The 15,624-nt window shown below is 46.1% G+C and overlaps 1 protein-coding gene across 2 annotated transcripts in view; it reads left to right on the top strand.

Moving 5' to 3' along the window:
- Positions 1–458: 458 nt before the first annotated feature.
- Positions 459–15,624, top strand: part of APC2 (APC regulator of WNT signaling pathway 2) — a 49,242-nt gene continuing 34,076 nt past the window's right edge. The window contains exon 1 of one of the 2 annotated variants that reach the window (XM_074304608.1): positions 459–565. In XM_074304608.1, the coding sequence (XP_074160709.1) occupies positions 512–565 (54 nt within the window). In that variant the 5' untranslated portion in view covers positions 459–511. Of the gene's footprint in view, positions 566–8,145; positions 8,253–15,624 lie in introns of those variants that run through there. The other variant, XM_074304619.1, reaches the window with a different exon arrangement.

Here is a 15,624-nt window from a genome sequence, read left to right as displayed (position 1 = left end):
AAGGCTTCTGGGTGGGCCAGGGAGATGAATGGGAGAGGGGGTAGGAAAGGGGCAATCAGAGAGGACAGAAGGACTACAGGGCAGGACAAAAAAGCGTACAGATGGTGAGGGAGGGATAGGAAGAAACAGACAAATGGAAAGTAGGACAGACAGGAGCATGGCAGGACCCTGAGGGGGACAAACGATAGAGGAAAGGGATGGGACAGGAGGAAGGGGCGGTGAAGCAGGCCGACGGACGGACAGACACACGGGCGGATGAGGGCGGAGTGCCTGGGAGAAGGGAGCGCCAGGGGAGGGGGCCGGACTGATGCCTGCGGGGGCACGGGGGGCTGCTCCCGGGCTGGGCCCTGCCCTGCCCACCCTGGGGCTCGGCTGCTCCCTCCCACTCCTGCCCTCTGGCGCCCCTGCGTAGGCACGGCTGCACTGGAGGAGGCTGCGGCGGGCGGCGGGGAGGCGGAGCGCCTGGGCAGCCGGCGGGCGGGCACGGCAGGCGCCGGAGGATGCAGTCTCCATGGGGCTGCTGTGGTTTCTGTCCTTCCTCCATTCCACCTTCTTCGGGGACGAGGTAGGAGCCGCCAGGCTTGGGCTGGGGTGGAGGGGGGGTCACCGCGGGGGAGCGCGGCTGGGTTCCTCCTGCCTGCCCCGCCAGAGGGGGAAGGGCGAGCTTTGGGGGGGAGGGCAGGCCTGAGCCCACAGGGAGGGATACAAGGAAGGGGCAGAGGTTTGGATGCCCGGGATGGGGAGGGGGAAGAGGATGGAGATGAAGGACCACGGGGAAGGGGGAGGAGGCGGGACGGAGCGGGATGGGGGGGGAGAACAGGGGTGCCTCGGAGGGAGCAGAGGGTGTCCTTCCGACCTGACGGGGAGCGCAGACTGGGGGGAGAACCTTCCTGGAGGGGGGCGCTGCAGTGAGAGTCCCACAGAGAGAGGGCGGATCCCCTGGCCCGGAGACCCCTCGGGGAAGGAAAAGCTGGTTTGGGGCTCAGTTGGAAGGGAGACTGGTCGGGGTTCCGCCGGAACGTGGGGAGGCATAATTTGAGGAGCTCTGGGGGACAATAAGGTAGAGTTTCAGGTTATTGGGCTTGGGGAGGATTTTAAGGGGAGCAATGTAATGGGAAGGCTTTAGGGAGAAAGAAGGGGCCATCTTTCGGGCCTAGATTGGAGGCTGGAGCTCAGTGTAGTCTTTCTGCAACGATTTATCTGGCCTTTTCTGATGCTGTTAGCCCCTACTACCTTGGGAAGTTTTGGGGGTGGGGAGGAAAACAAGGCTGCGGCAGAGGTGAGGCTTCATCAGGGCTTGGTGCTAGGGTGGAGCTGGAATGGACATCTGGTTCCTCCAGGCCAGAGGCTGGCACCAAAGGCTGGCACCGGAGCCTGGCACCAGCCGTGGGAGAGTCTGTCCCCAGGAGGCCTGGTTCTCCATTCCTCCTCTAACCCACCCCTCGCTGCTCCCCCATCCCTGGCCCTGGCACCTCCCCAGCCAATTGGCAAGGGAGCCCCTGTCCCCATGGTGACTGTTGCCAGGGAACTGCTTCCTATGTCTTTGGATTCTAAGTCCAAGACCCTTGCCTTGTGGGAAGATGTGCTAGGGGTTTATGGGGGCATGTGGAGGGAGGAAACATCTCCCCTCCCCTTCCAAAGTGTCTCCTTCCTCAGGACCAGACCAGACTATAAAGCATCACTAGCTCCAAAACATCCTCCTATTTTACTCAATCTCCCTGGGCAATTGGGCTTCTTCTCCTACCCCCTCACACCACTTATACTATTTCCTGAATCCTGGCTGCCCTCAGTACCTCCAGCATGGGGAGGCCAGGGCCATCCCTCGGTCATACAGCCCAGTGTGGGAAGAAAGCACAGGAGGAGTCTCTGGGAGTAGCCTGCTAGTCATGCTTTGGTCTCTGGGGGAGGGGGTGGCTGTAGACTGGGCTAGTAGGAGGAAAGTCTGAGTCTCAGGGGCAGGGATAGCCCAGGACCTCTATACCTTCTCCTCCCCATCAGTTCCTTCCCTTAGAGGGAGAGCCGGTTTAAGGGGAGGACATTGAGTGATAACTCATCTTAAACTAGGACAGAAAAAGACATTTTTAATATTCTTATTTCTCTCCAGAGAGTGAGACAGGGTGGTGTGTGAGTTGAGGGAAGTCCTGAGAGACCATCTAGTCTTATTCTAGATGGGGAAACTGAGCCCTAGAGAGGCAAATAGCCTTCTCCTAAGTCATACCGTGAGGAAGCAGAGAGAGACTAGTATCTGGGTATCTTGATTCTCAATTCAAGAAGGGATGCATATCTCTCCCTCCTCTGAACCCTCCCAGTATTTCATTTTTGCCTCTGTTGGCTTCCTGGCAGCTTCAGGATTACAAAGTGTTTTTAATAGATTATCTCTTTGGATTATCACCATTCCTCTGAGAGGCACACTGTGCAACTGTTATCAAGCCCATTTTATAGAGGAGAAAGATGCAGCTATATAACTTGGATACACAAGGATAGTAATCAGCAAAGCAAGGAACTGAGTCCAGGTTGTTTGACCTGGAAAGTCTGGGCTTTCCTCAAGGATTACCTTGTGGCCCTTATGATGACTTTGTGTCTTAGAGTCTCTGTTAAGCTGTGATGAGCAGGGACCTAAATTTTCTTTTCTGGATAGTGACAGCATCAGATTAGGTAATCTACCTTTAAGATATTCCCCAGCTTGGACCTCCTGTGTTTTGAAGACCCTCCCAACACAGCCATTCTGTGTTCTAAGGGCCCTCCCAGCCCTGACCTCCTGGGTTCTAAGGGCCCTCCCAGCCCTGACCTCCTGGGTTCTAAGGGCCCTCCCAGCCCTGACCTCCTGGGTTCTAAGGGCCCTCCCAGCCCTGACCTCCTGGGTTCTAAGGGCTCTCCCAGCCCTGACCTCCTGGGTTCTAAGGGCCCTCCCAGCCTTGACATTATATGCTCTAAGATCTCTCCCAGCTCTGCCATTCTGTGTTCTAAAGGTTCTCTCAGCTCTGACACTGTTCTAAGGAAGGGCCTTCCCAACACTAATGTTCTATGTCCTCTTTCCAAGCAAATGCATTTTCCCCCTCAAAATTTGGGCAGAAGAACCACAGTCTCTAGTAGTCTTATAGCCAACCAGCCACAATGAAAACCTAGGAAGGATTTTCCTCTTCAGCTTTGTTGTTAGAGGGCAGCTCTCAGATCTCAACCTGTGACTTCAAGTCAAATTGGGCTTAGAGACAAGAGAGGGATTAGATTCATTGAATAAGTCCCAAACACCTTGGTCTCCTGAAACTCCAGTAATTTCTCCTCCATCTTCAGAGAGCAGATAAAAAGTAAGGTCCTGTAGAATGTATGCTCCTTGAGGGCAAAAGTGTCTCCACCCCCAGCGTAGTGCCTTGCACATAATAGGTTTCTAATAAATATTTTAAAAACTGATTTGAACTCAAGTCTTGGATTCATAAAATTTTAACCAGAAGCAATCTTAAAGGTTATTGAGTCCAGCTCCTCAATTTTACAAATAGGGAAACTGAGGCCTAAAGAGATTGTGTTACTTTCCTACATGACACAGATAGTAAGTGGTGTAGCTAGGATTTGAACTCAGATTTTTAAATTACAAGTCAGACATTTTCTCACTCAGTCTATTTGGAAGACATCTTTTATTTGGTCGTCTCTCATCCTCTCCCTGCCACCAATTGTGTTTGGCTCTGGGCTTTATTGCTCTGGATGTGTATACTTGGTCAATGTTCTTCCCAAGAGGATGTAAATTATTCAGGTAGGGTTGGAGTGTGTGTGTGTGTGTGTGTGTGTGTGTGTGTGCATATGTGAGTATGAATATGTAAAATATATGTATAGACTGTGTGTATAGTGTGTACCACTAGCACCTCACACAGTGTCTGGCACATGGGAGAAAGAAAGCAGAGGAAGGGGAAGGGAAGAGAAAGAAGCATTTATCTACTGTCTACTATATACCAGACACCATGCTAAGTGTTTTACAAATACTATTCCATTTGCTCCTCACAACAACCTGAAAGGTAAGTGCTATTATGTCCTACATTTTTACAGCTGAGGAAACAGGTAGAGGTTAAGTGACTGGGCCAGGTAACACAACTGATAGGAGCCCTCATTCCATCCTCTTCACTTTACAAATGAGGAGACTGGAACCCAGAGAACTTAATTGATTTTCTTTGGGTCACATAGGTAGTAAGTGACAGGTAGAATTTGAACTCAGGTCTTTCTAATTCCAGGCCCAGCACACTATCCATTCTGCCACCTAGCTGCACTTATTGAATATTTCTTGAATTGTTTCTCAGTAAACAACTTATTGTACCTACAATAAAGAAGAAAGAACGTGGGTTTTGGAGTCAGGGATCCCACTTCTGTCATTTTCTACCTGCATAGCTTTGGACATACGTCTTCTCTAGGCCTCACTTGGACTCAGGGACCTCTGAGGATCCTTCCAGCTCTCAATCTCCCTCTGAAAAAGACTCATAGACTGACTACAGAGAAAAGCTCCTGCTTGTATAACACAGCTAGGAGACAAATAAACAAGATAAAACTGACATTGAATCAGATGAAAAGGCGTGCGTGGGTGGGCTGTTATTTGCGTTATTGAAGGGAGAACCCACATGATATGAGATCAGAAATCCATCAGAGTTGAAAAAATGAATATTTCTTTTTTAATTAATTAATTAAATAAATATTTCTCCCAGTTAAAATTAAAACTTTTTTTACATTTGTTTTTAAATTTTTTGAGTTTCAGATTCTTTTCCTAATCCATACTCCCAACCCCCATTAAGAAACCACATGTGAAGTTATGTAAACCATTTCAATAAAAGTCATATTGTGAAAGAAAGCATAGATCAAAAATGGACTTCTCAGTCAGGACTGGGGAACCTCCGAGGCTCTGTCCACGGTGCTGATCTCTTCCCATTCAGCTGGAATCCTGAAATTATAGGCTAATAGATTATAGAATGTCAGAGATGCACAAGACTTTTGGACAGAGAAAATCAGATCTGTGGAGAATCTGTCAGAAAATAGAACATAGACTATTAGAGTTAGAAATGACCCTTAGAATATAGATTATAAATTATCATAAGTAGCGGTAGCCTTAGAACATAAAATGCCAGAAATGAAAGAATCCTTAGGATATAAAGCAGAGAAGTTCAATGCTGGATAAAAGTCTCAAGATGTACAATATCATATGGAAAGAACATGGAGAAGAACGAACTTGGATCAGAAAATCTGGATTTAAATACTATTTCTCAAAAATAAAAAAAAATCTTATTTTTCCACCCACTGTATGATCATAGCCTTTCTCCAGGCTTGTTTCCTTATGTGCAAAATGGGAATAACAATATACATTTCAAAAGATTGTTAGAGAAAACATTTAGTAAATTTTATATTTCTATAGAAATAATGGTCAGCATTATAATAGAAAAATTTCATAATTAGAAGGGACTGGAGATCTTAGAACATAGGGAATCAGAGCTTGTTGAATAAATGAATGAATAAGAGGGGACTTTAAAGCTGAGAGGGATTTCAGAAGATGGAATTTCATGATTTGATCGGATCTTAGGGGACAATTTTGGTCCAGTCCTCCTTAGCTTACAGACAGGGAAATTGAGGCTAAGAGAGAAGATACGACTTGTCCAAAATCATACTATGAATTGATGGCAGATCTGGAGATAAGTCCCAGTCCAGTGCTTCTTTAGGCTGCCCATTCTGGCCATGGGAAAATCTGGGAAAAGGAACAGCAGGGAGGAAATAACTGAGGCATCAAGGGCCCCTTTGGGAGGTCCTGGTCAATGTGTCATTCCTCCCAAGTGAAGTGAGAGGGTGACTGGTTTCAGATTCATTAATCCCTCAAACAGCCCCAGGTGGCTCATATATGAGCCTCAGACATGATGGATGTGCTGGGAGGTGGCATCTGTCAGAAAATGTTTATTCCCATCAACCCATCACTTTGCTCATCACAATGGGTTGGGGGTTGAGACTGGGGGATGGATTTTAAAGGCTTTTCAATTCAGTTAGAGACAAAGACTTCAGGAGGAGTCAACAAGAACTAGGATCTTTGAGGTCTGCCCTCGAGGAGAAGTACTGTGGTGTGTTGGAATTAACCTCAAACAAAGTCAGGAGACAGAAGTGTGTTCCAATTCTGATACTATCTGTTTGACCTTTGATATGTTTCTTCTCTCTCTCTGGGGCTTCGAGTTTCCCTATATATAAAATGAAAGGAGAATGAATTTGATAATATCTCAAGTCCTCCCTAGCTTCAATGAAATCTTAGGATTCTGATCTTTAGGCTCCATGACTTCTAATCTTTGAAATTGGCTTTTTAAGATCAATCTTTGAAGTTGACATTTGACTTCAATCTTTGACTCTGGTTTTGGAGATCAATCGTTGAGCTCTATTTTCCATGGCTGACCTTATATGCTGAGTTGATGGGGCTGCTTCATGTGTGGGTGTCATTGATCAGAAAATTACCTAGACCCCAGACACGTTCTGGCCAATATAGAAGTTTGTCTTGTGTCCTGTGAACTCACTCTGATGTGTGTTTGTTTCGTTCTGTGTGGATGTATAGACATATGCCTATTTTGTTTTTGTTTTGTGCCTGTGTGTGCACATGTTTAGAGAAATATTCAAGAAACTGGGAGATATTTTAGTTTGTCAGAATGAAGGCAGAACTGTTACCCTATGGTCTAAAGGAGCAAGAATAGACAAAGGGGAGAATTTGGGAGACAGACAGAGCAACAAGATCTTGAAAGAGAATTTGGGAATATTCTCGTACAATTCCATATAACACCACTTTCCAAACACCCAAAACTCTCTTTAGCTAAGGAGAGTAGGGACACATTTGTGCATTTTAAGAGGAAATTGGTAAAAGGACCCAGACTTGAGAATCAAGAGACCTGTATTCAAGTCCCATCTCTGCCTCTGATTCTGAGATTCATCTGTAAAAGGAGGGGGCTCAAAGGCTGATTATTGGAACACAGAAACTAGAAGGTCTTAATCCCTGCTCTTGGGACTCTCTAGCCTATTTACTTAGTTGATTCCACTCCTGAAGCTTCCCTGGAGTTCAAAGCAGAAGAATCCCTGGTGTAATGGGGATCAGGTGAGGAAGGGTCTTTGAAAATAGGGAACTCCAGCTTTCCTAATCCATGGAAAACCACCAGATTATTTTCTCTTGTTATCTTTTATAAATTCTATCATAATCCAACATGTTCACTTAGAACCTAGAGTCAGATAATGTGGGTATAATTCTAAATTTTTTGACTTCCCTATCCAGCCTTAGAAAACCTTTAATAGATGGAAGGTTAGATCCCTTCTTACTCATAAAATCTTAAAATTATAAGGTTTTTTTGTAAGATTCTGTGATTCTAACATTTTATGACTCTAACCTCTTATAATTCTATCCTTCTGTAAATGTTTCATTCTAAAAACCTAAAATTTGAAGACTCTACGGTTCTGTGAATCTTAAACTTTATTCTATGATTTTAAGAATATGGTTTTCAAATCTATGATTCGATGTTCTTATGCCTCTTAAGATTCTCTGCCTTCTAAGCTGATAATCTAAGATTTTTATTTTATGTTTCTCTGATTTTAAGATTTTGAGTCTGTGAATCTCTTACTCTAAGTGTCATTCTGTGAATCCATTTTGCTAAAGGAGTATGTAGTGGTCCCCAGTACCAACACTCTTACAAGGGGATTCTTTATCTGCAAATTAATAGTTCACCATTGTTGCTGTTCCTCCTCTCCCCGGTCCCCAGGCAGGTCTCAGAGCTAGTACCACCATCAGACTCACAGAAGCGGGGCCATAGTACCCAGAACAGAGGGAGCAGTGGCTTCTGATGATGGTGGGAATGGTGGGGTAGATCCCCCCTCCCCAGAGCTGCTATTGGCTGTTGCCATGGTGCCAGACAGTCTTCTCGGGTCCGCCATTGGCTGCCGGCAAGCAGCATCCCCGCATCCCTCCTCCCCTCTCTGCTGAGATTTCATCCAGTGCTGGGGATGTGGCTGACAGACTGATCGGCCCCAAGCCCAGGCCCTGAGCAGGGCTTTGTTTCCGGGCTGAGCCTACAACAGAGCTGCTGGCCCCAGGGAACACACCATTCAGCTCCGAGTTCCGTTGCTTGGCTTCAGGGCTTGGAGCTCGGGACCAGGACGTGAGATTTTGGGCTATTCATTGGCAGCTGGCCCTAGGCCTGGCTCTGCCCCTTCTTCGCCATCCTTGGGATGAGCTCAGAGAGACTGAGGCAGCCACAGGCGACCCGGCGAGTGAAGTAAGCGGAGACCCTTCATTTATCTGTCTCTTGCTACTGTCTCTGTCTCTGTCTCTGTTTGTCTCTGTTTCTGCCTATGTCACTGTCCCTGCCTTTGTCACTGTGTCTGTCATGCCTTTGTCACACACACGATCCATGCACATCTGCATGGATATACACACAGTTCATGCACACCTGCACACAGATGGAGCTCATACATACCTGGAAGGAAACACATAGCGATTGGATGGAAATGGACATACGCTGACACACACACACATTTCATCTCTATCTCTCCAATACTTGCTTTCAGAACCTAAATGGATCCAAAGACCTTTTTTACCCATTGTGCTGATAGAGAAACTGAGGCACCAGGAGATGAGAATCTGTGCCTTCACAGAACCAAAAGGCAAAGACTTATCACACACACACACACACACACACACACACACACACCTTTCTTACCGGACATCCCCAGCACTTTTCTTGCCCCAGGGCACCTCCAGCCTGTCTTCCTGTCCACTTACTGCTGAGTTCTCATTTTGTGTTGGAAGACTGATAACTTCTCCCTTCTCTATCTGTGGGTGGGGATCTCTCTAGAGGCATCCCAAAGCATGATGCTACTTCATTCAAACTGGTGGAAGCTGGATGTGAGAGATATGGGTGGGGAGACTGTGGAAGGAGTCACCAGTCTTTGGGATACTTCTTGCCCTCAGGTAAAGCCTTGCTCATATTAGGTGCTTAATCGTGCTTGTTGACTAAGATTGTGTTGGCTCTGGTGATAGCCCCTAAGTTGGGTGAAGAGCAGGAATGGGTGGAAGGTTTGGGGAGCAGGAGAGACGAAGGTTCCCTCTCCAAAACCTGTGTCAGCGGGATGAAGGCTGGAAGGCTCCCAAGGCCTTGCGCTAAGACTGGAAATCAAAGCCTGGGCTGGACAATCAATGAAGCTAAACAAGCAGCTAGCAGTGGGAGTGGCTCTTGCTCAGGGTAGGGGACAGAGCCAGCTGGACATGTCTAAATCTTGAGCTGCAGAGTGTGCCCAGAGAGGCCCAGGAGCTGGGAGTTCTTAGGGAGCTTATGAAAGAAAAAGAAGCCTCTTGAAAATTAAAAAAAAAAAAAAAAAAAAAAAGATTCTTGAATCTGGTCTATAGAAGCCTGTGTCCCATGGAGGCCGGTGAGCTGTGCTTTGTTCACTGGCCTTAGGTTGAATCTTTGACCTCAAGAGACATGAGATAAGGCTCAGAATGAACCCTAATGATCTTATCACGGGAGCATGAGCTGACTCTGCCCAGCCAGGGGCTGCTTCAGTGCCTCCTTCATGGTCTGAGGCCTGAGGACAGTTTATCCTGCTGTCCCAGTGAAGCCAGAGTGGGCTCAGGGAACCCACTGAGATCTGGAAGAAGGGGAGACAAAAGCCTTCAATTGCTGTGAACTCTGAGCACCTAGTCTGGACCCCACTGCTCCCACCCCCCGACCTGACCCGTTCTTGCCTCTGTGTATCACTTGGTTACTCTTACCTCCACCTGGACCATTCCTCCTTAATAATAGTTCTTTATGAGCCAGGCACCCTGCTAAGCACTTTATGAATATTATCCATTTGATCCTCACAACAACCCTGGGAGGCTGGTTCTGTATTACCCCATTTTTCACTGAGAAAACTGAGGCAGAAAGAGATTAAACAGTTTGTCCTGGGTCACACAAAAAGTGTCAGAGAGCAGATTTGAATTCAGATCATCCTTAATCCAGGCCCAATGATCCATACACCGCAGCACCTCCTCTAACATTTTTCTGGAGGCTCAAGGCTAGCCACCTCTTCCAGAAAGTCTCCTTGATCTTTTCTCTCCCACCCTCCTCTCTCTCTTTTCTCTCTCCTTTCTGTCTCTCTCCTTCCCTCCCTTCCAGTCCTCTCCTCTCCTTTCTCTGTTTCTCTCTATCTCTTTCAGTTTCTGTTTCTTCTGTCTCTCACTCACTCACTTACTCATTCTTTCCCTGGCTCTTCCTCTCTCTCCTCTCCTAGTCCTCTCCATCTCTCCCCTCTCTCTTTTCTATATCTCTCTGTCTCTTTCAGTTTCTGTCTCCTCTGTCTCTTGTTTACTCACTGGTTCATTCTTTCTCTGGCTATTCCTGTCTCGCTCCTTCCCTCCCTTCCAGTCCTCTCTATCTCCTCTCGCTTTCCATCTCTATCTCTTTCAGTTTTTGTCTCTTCTGTCTTTCACTTGCTCATTCTTTCTCTGGCTCTTCTTGTCTCTCCCCCTTCTTTCTCTCTCCCCCCACACCTCTCCCTCTTTTTCTCCTCTGTCTGTCTGTCTCACTTTCTCTGTCTGTTTCCTCTCAGACCTCATCCTACCTGACATTACATGCATGTGCACCTTTGTCTTATTTTGTTCCTACTCCTAAACTGTGAGTTGCATGGGGCTAACAAAATGCTTTAACAGCCAGTATAAAGGGCACTGAGCCCAGAGGCAGAAGGCCTGAATTTAAATCCAGCTCTGACAGCTGTGTGACCTTAAACAAGTCATTCCCATTCCTTTGGGCTTCTGTTCTCCCTTCTCTAAAATGTAGCTTCTAATCCTTGCACCCTTGCACTGGCCCAGCATGCCTTCCCTCCTCACTTCTTTACCCTATCACCACTTTCCCTGCAGACACACTTCAGATCCCAGCTTTCAGTAAGAATGTTTTGGGCCCCTTCAGTTATTAGAGTCTCCCCTCGGAAATTACCTTCCATTTATCCTTCTCTCTCTCTTATATTTATCAGATTGTAAACTTTCTGAGGACAGGAGCCATACTTTTGTTTTTATGACCCCAGTGCTTAGTCCCTGGAATATAGTGGAAGGTGCTTAATAAATGCTTGTTCTTTGATTATCTCATGGAGCTAGTGTGAAGAAAGAACTTTGGGGGCCTTTAAGTGTCCATGGAATGAAAGCTGTTTGTTGCCAATTATTGAAAATAGAAGTAGCTTCCTAGCACCTTGAATTTACAAAGACCTTTCTGAACAACATCCTGTGAATGTCCTTATGTTACATATAGGGAAACTGAGGCACGGGGAGGAGGTAATGATTTGCCCAGTCATACAGCTAGGGAATGTTAGGGCCCAAACTTGAACAGGTCACCTAACTTCCCAATGATGACAGTTAACCAGGAGTGGAGATCTCTGGAGTTGTTAGGCTTCCCCTCCTTGGAGGGCTTCAAATAGAAGCTGCCTGAGATGCCCAAAGGGGGTTTTGGTTCAGCCATGGCCGCTGAGGTATTTGGGCATTCAGAGACTCCAGATCCAGGCCACTTTGCATGGGTCCAGCATGAGGAGGCAGTCTTGAGTGTCTGAGGACTGATTGGTTGGGCGACTCGTGGGGGTGGGAGGCCATGGGCCCCGGGGACCCAGAGGAGCCAGGCTGAGTCCCAGGTAAGGAAGGCCCTTGTGAACTAAGCCCAGATTGAGCTTCACTGGCTGGGGCAGGGCTGCGGGGGGAAGGGAGGAGAATCGGAGAGTTCCCCTTGTCACTGGGAGCCGAAAACAAAGGCAGGGAGAAAATGTAGCGGGAACAAAGAGGGAGATGGAGATGGAGTCAGAGCCATGGAGGGAGAAGGAGCTTAGGGGACCCGGGAAGGGGAACTCAAAGAGGACAGGAGAAGGCTGAAAGGCAGAGGCGGGAGATGAGACCGATGGGGAAGAAGGGACAGAAACAGGGGTAAAATGGGAGAGAGAGGCAGGGAACAGAGAAACCCAGATGGGGAACGTGCGCACACGCGAGCGCACACACACACACACACACACACACACACACACACACACACACACACACACACGCTGAGATGGACACCGAGAAACAGAAAGGAATGGGGACTGACAAAGAGCTACCGAGACCGATGACAGCAAGAGAAAAAAAGCCATAAATGAGGAAGAAAGGAACCAGTGAGAGGGAGAATGGGGTCAGAGGGAGAAGAGCGGGAGAAGGGGTGGCAATCTTCTGGGAGAATGAGGAAAGGGAGCCCTGAATGAAAACAAAGAGGGGGGAGAACAATAAGGAACGGAGGAACCCGAAGGGAACAAAGGATGGGCCGGGGCGGGGGCAGGTGTGGGCAAGGCTACGCTGGCCTTGGGCCAGAATGACCACGGCAGAAGTTCTGGGCTTAAGGGGGCAGCTGGACTCCAAGGCCACTGCTCCCCATGGGGATCACGGGCCATCTGTCCGCCAGCACCGTGGGGCTGCCCACCTGTCAGATTATTGGGCCGTGCATCTGTCAGGTTGCCCATCTCTGGCTGCTAAGCGTCCGTCCCCTACTCTCCTTCCTTGCTGCCCCAAGCCAAGCTGCCCTTCCAGTGGGGACCCCTGGAGGCTGTCAGCCCCGAATCCCCAGCCTTCCTGATTGTCCCCGATCCTCTCCCAGGCCAGTGGCTATGAGAAAATCAAAAGAATCAAAGAATTGTAGCATCAGAAGGACCTCTGAGGTCATTTATTTACAAACCATATCTAAAAGGCGTCTCCACAGAAATATGCCCAATAAGCGGCCATCCAGCATCGGAGAGATGTGGGAGATGGCCCAAATCCTGAGGAAGTTTGTCCTTGAATCAAGCATTTTTTCAGCTTCCACCTATTTTCTTTCCTTCCATCCATGCTTCCTTCCTTCCTCCCTCCCTCTTTCCTTTCCTCCTCTCCTTCCCTCCCTTTCTTCTTTCTTTTCTTCTTTCCTTCCTTCCCTCCTTCCTTTTTTCCTTCCTTCCCTTCTTCTCTGCCTCTTTTCTTCCCTTCTTCCTTCCTTTCTTCTTTCTTTCCTTCCTTCCTGCTTTTCTTTTTCCCTCCCTTCCTTTCTCTCCTTCTTTATTCCTTCTTCTTTCCCTCCTACCTTCCCTCCTCTCTTTCCCTCTTTCCCTCCTTCCCTCTTTCCTTTCTTCCTTTCCTCCCTCTTTCCCTCCCTCCATTCTTCCCTCTTTCTTTTCTTCTTTTCCTCCTTCCTTCCCCTTTCCCCCCCCTTCCCTTTTTTCCTCTCTCCCCCCTCCCTCCCTTCCTTCCTTCTTCCCTTCCTTTCTTCCTTCAACAGTTAGGATTAAGTGACTTGGCCAAGGTCACACAAGGTAGTAAGTGTTAAGTGTCTGAGGCCCAATTTCAAGTCAGGTCTTTCTGACTCCAGAGTCAGCGCTCTATCTACTTCACCATCCAGCTGGCCCAATTTCTACCTATTGTTCCTAAATCTGTTCTCTAAAGTCATATGGAAAAAACTTCCACATAACCTCCAAATATTTCAACCAACAAACAAGCTTTTATTGAGTGACTACTGTATGCAAGATACTGTTCCAATTACTGGTAACACAAATAAAAACAAAACAAATCCTTCCCAGAGGAGTTTACATTCTATCAATAGAGATAACATTATATAAATATATAAAACATGTATGCAAGATTAGATCAAACTGCCTTCTTAGGAAAAGGGGAGGGAAGGGAGAAAATTTAGAACTCAAAATATTTTTTTTTATTTTTTTATTTTTTATTAGTTTTATAATTATAACATTTTTTGACAGTACATATGCATAGGTATTTTTTTTACAACATTATCTGTTGTACTCCCTTCTGTTCCGAATTTTTTCCCTCCTTCCCTCCACCCCCTCCCCTAGATGGCAGACATTCCCATACATATTAAATATCTTATAGTATATCCTAGGTACAATATATATGTGCAGAACCGCATTTTGTTGTTGTTGTTGCAAAGGAAGAATTGTATTTGGAAGGTAAAAATAATCTGGGAAGAAAAACAACAACAAAAAAATGCTCACAGTTTACACTCATTTCCCAGTGTTCCTTCTCTGGATGTAGCTGATTCTGTCCATCATTGATCAATTGGAATTGGATTAGCTCTTCTCTATGTTGAAGATATCCACTTCCATCAGAATACATCCTCATACAGTATCATTGTTGAAGTGTATAATGATCTCCTATAGAACTCAAAATATTATAAAAATGAATGCTAAAAACTTTCTTGTAATGTATCAGGAAAAATAAAATGCTATTATATAAAATAAACAAATTAATTAACAAATTAAAAATATGTATATTTTCTAAAAAAGTAATTTGAAGCAGGAGGTGGCAGGAGAAACTAGGGCATCTGGAGAAGCTCCAAGTAGGAGGTGGTAACTATGAAAGAAAGAAGAGTGTGGAGGTAGTGCTTTTTGAGCATGGCAGACAACCTGGTCAAAGGTCCGGAGGAGGGAGATGCAGGACCACAAGAATGGCAGCACAGCTAGACCAAAGAATTTATGATGAGTGAGTGATGATAAACCCCTAGAATTTGGTTGGAGTCAGGTTATGGAGGGCTTTAAATAAATATAAATAAATATTAAATTTTTAAAAATGTGTTTTTAATCCAAGATGTAATAGAAAATCTTTAGAATTTATTGAGTAGGGAAGTAGGATGGTTAGATCTCAGCTTTGGCAGATGAATGGAGAGTCAGTTACAATGGGGAAGAGACTGGAGGCAGGAGGACTACTAGGAGGCTACTGCAATATAGTCCAGGCAAGAGATAACAAGATTCAGGGAGGTTAAGTGATATGCCCTAAGTCACAGGTTTGTTTCAAAGGGAAAATCTGAACCCAGGTCCTTTGACTCCAGACTCAAAGCTCTTTCTGCTGTGCCTTCCTGTGTCTCTTGGCACAAACAAGAAAGATCTGTGTCATAAGAACTCAAAGAGAAGATAGTGTCCCGAAGAGGGTGATGGCTATGTGAGTGGAGAGAAGGGAATAGACAGCAAAGATGCTATAGAGGTTGTTGTTGTTCAGTCTTTTTCAATCATGTCTGAATCATCGTGACTTCATTTGGGGTTTTCTTGGAAGAGATACTAGAGTACTTTGCCCTTTCCTTCTGCAGCTCATTTTACAGATGAGAAAACTGAGGCAAGCAGGACCATAACTAGTATCAGGCCAGATTTGAGTTCATCAAAATGAATCTTCCGGATTTCAAGCCCAATACTCTAGCCGACGTGACACTTAGCTGCTCCGTTATAAAAGCAGTTGACAACCAGTTGATTCTGGAAGGTGGAGAGAACTAAGGATGGCTCTGAGGTTATGAACCGAGCTGACTTGAACAATGCTAATGCCTTGGAAATAGGGAAGTTCAAAAGAAAAGTGGGTTTGCGGGAGAAGAGTAAGTTCTTGTTTGAGATGCCCCTAGCACATCCAGTTGGAAATATTCACTATAGATAAAACTCTGATAAATGTGTAGCTATCAGTTCTCTGGGAGGGACAATGTACAATAGTCTTTTGAGTTTAATCCACATTATTTACATTTCTTTCTATACTTGAGTCTAGAAATAAAACTATAAATCAAGTCCTGATTTGTAGTGTTTGCTGATTTCTGGGTGTAAATCTTCACACTGAAATTTTTACAATCAGTCTCTGAGTTATTT

Source organism: Sminthopsis crassicaudata, chromosome 1 (assembly GCF_048593235.1).
Source record: "Sminthopsis crassicaudata isolate SCR6 chromosome 1, ASM4859323v1, whole genome shotgun sequence".
Classification (NCBI taxonomy): Eukaryota; Metazoa; Chordata; class Mammalia; order Dasyuromorphia; family Dasyuridae; genus Sminthopsis; species Sminthopsis crassicaudata.
Note: the sequence above shows the minus strand (reverse complement) of the source record. Positions and strands in the feature narration are given on the sequence as shown.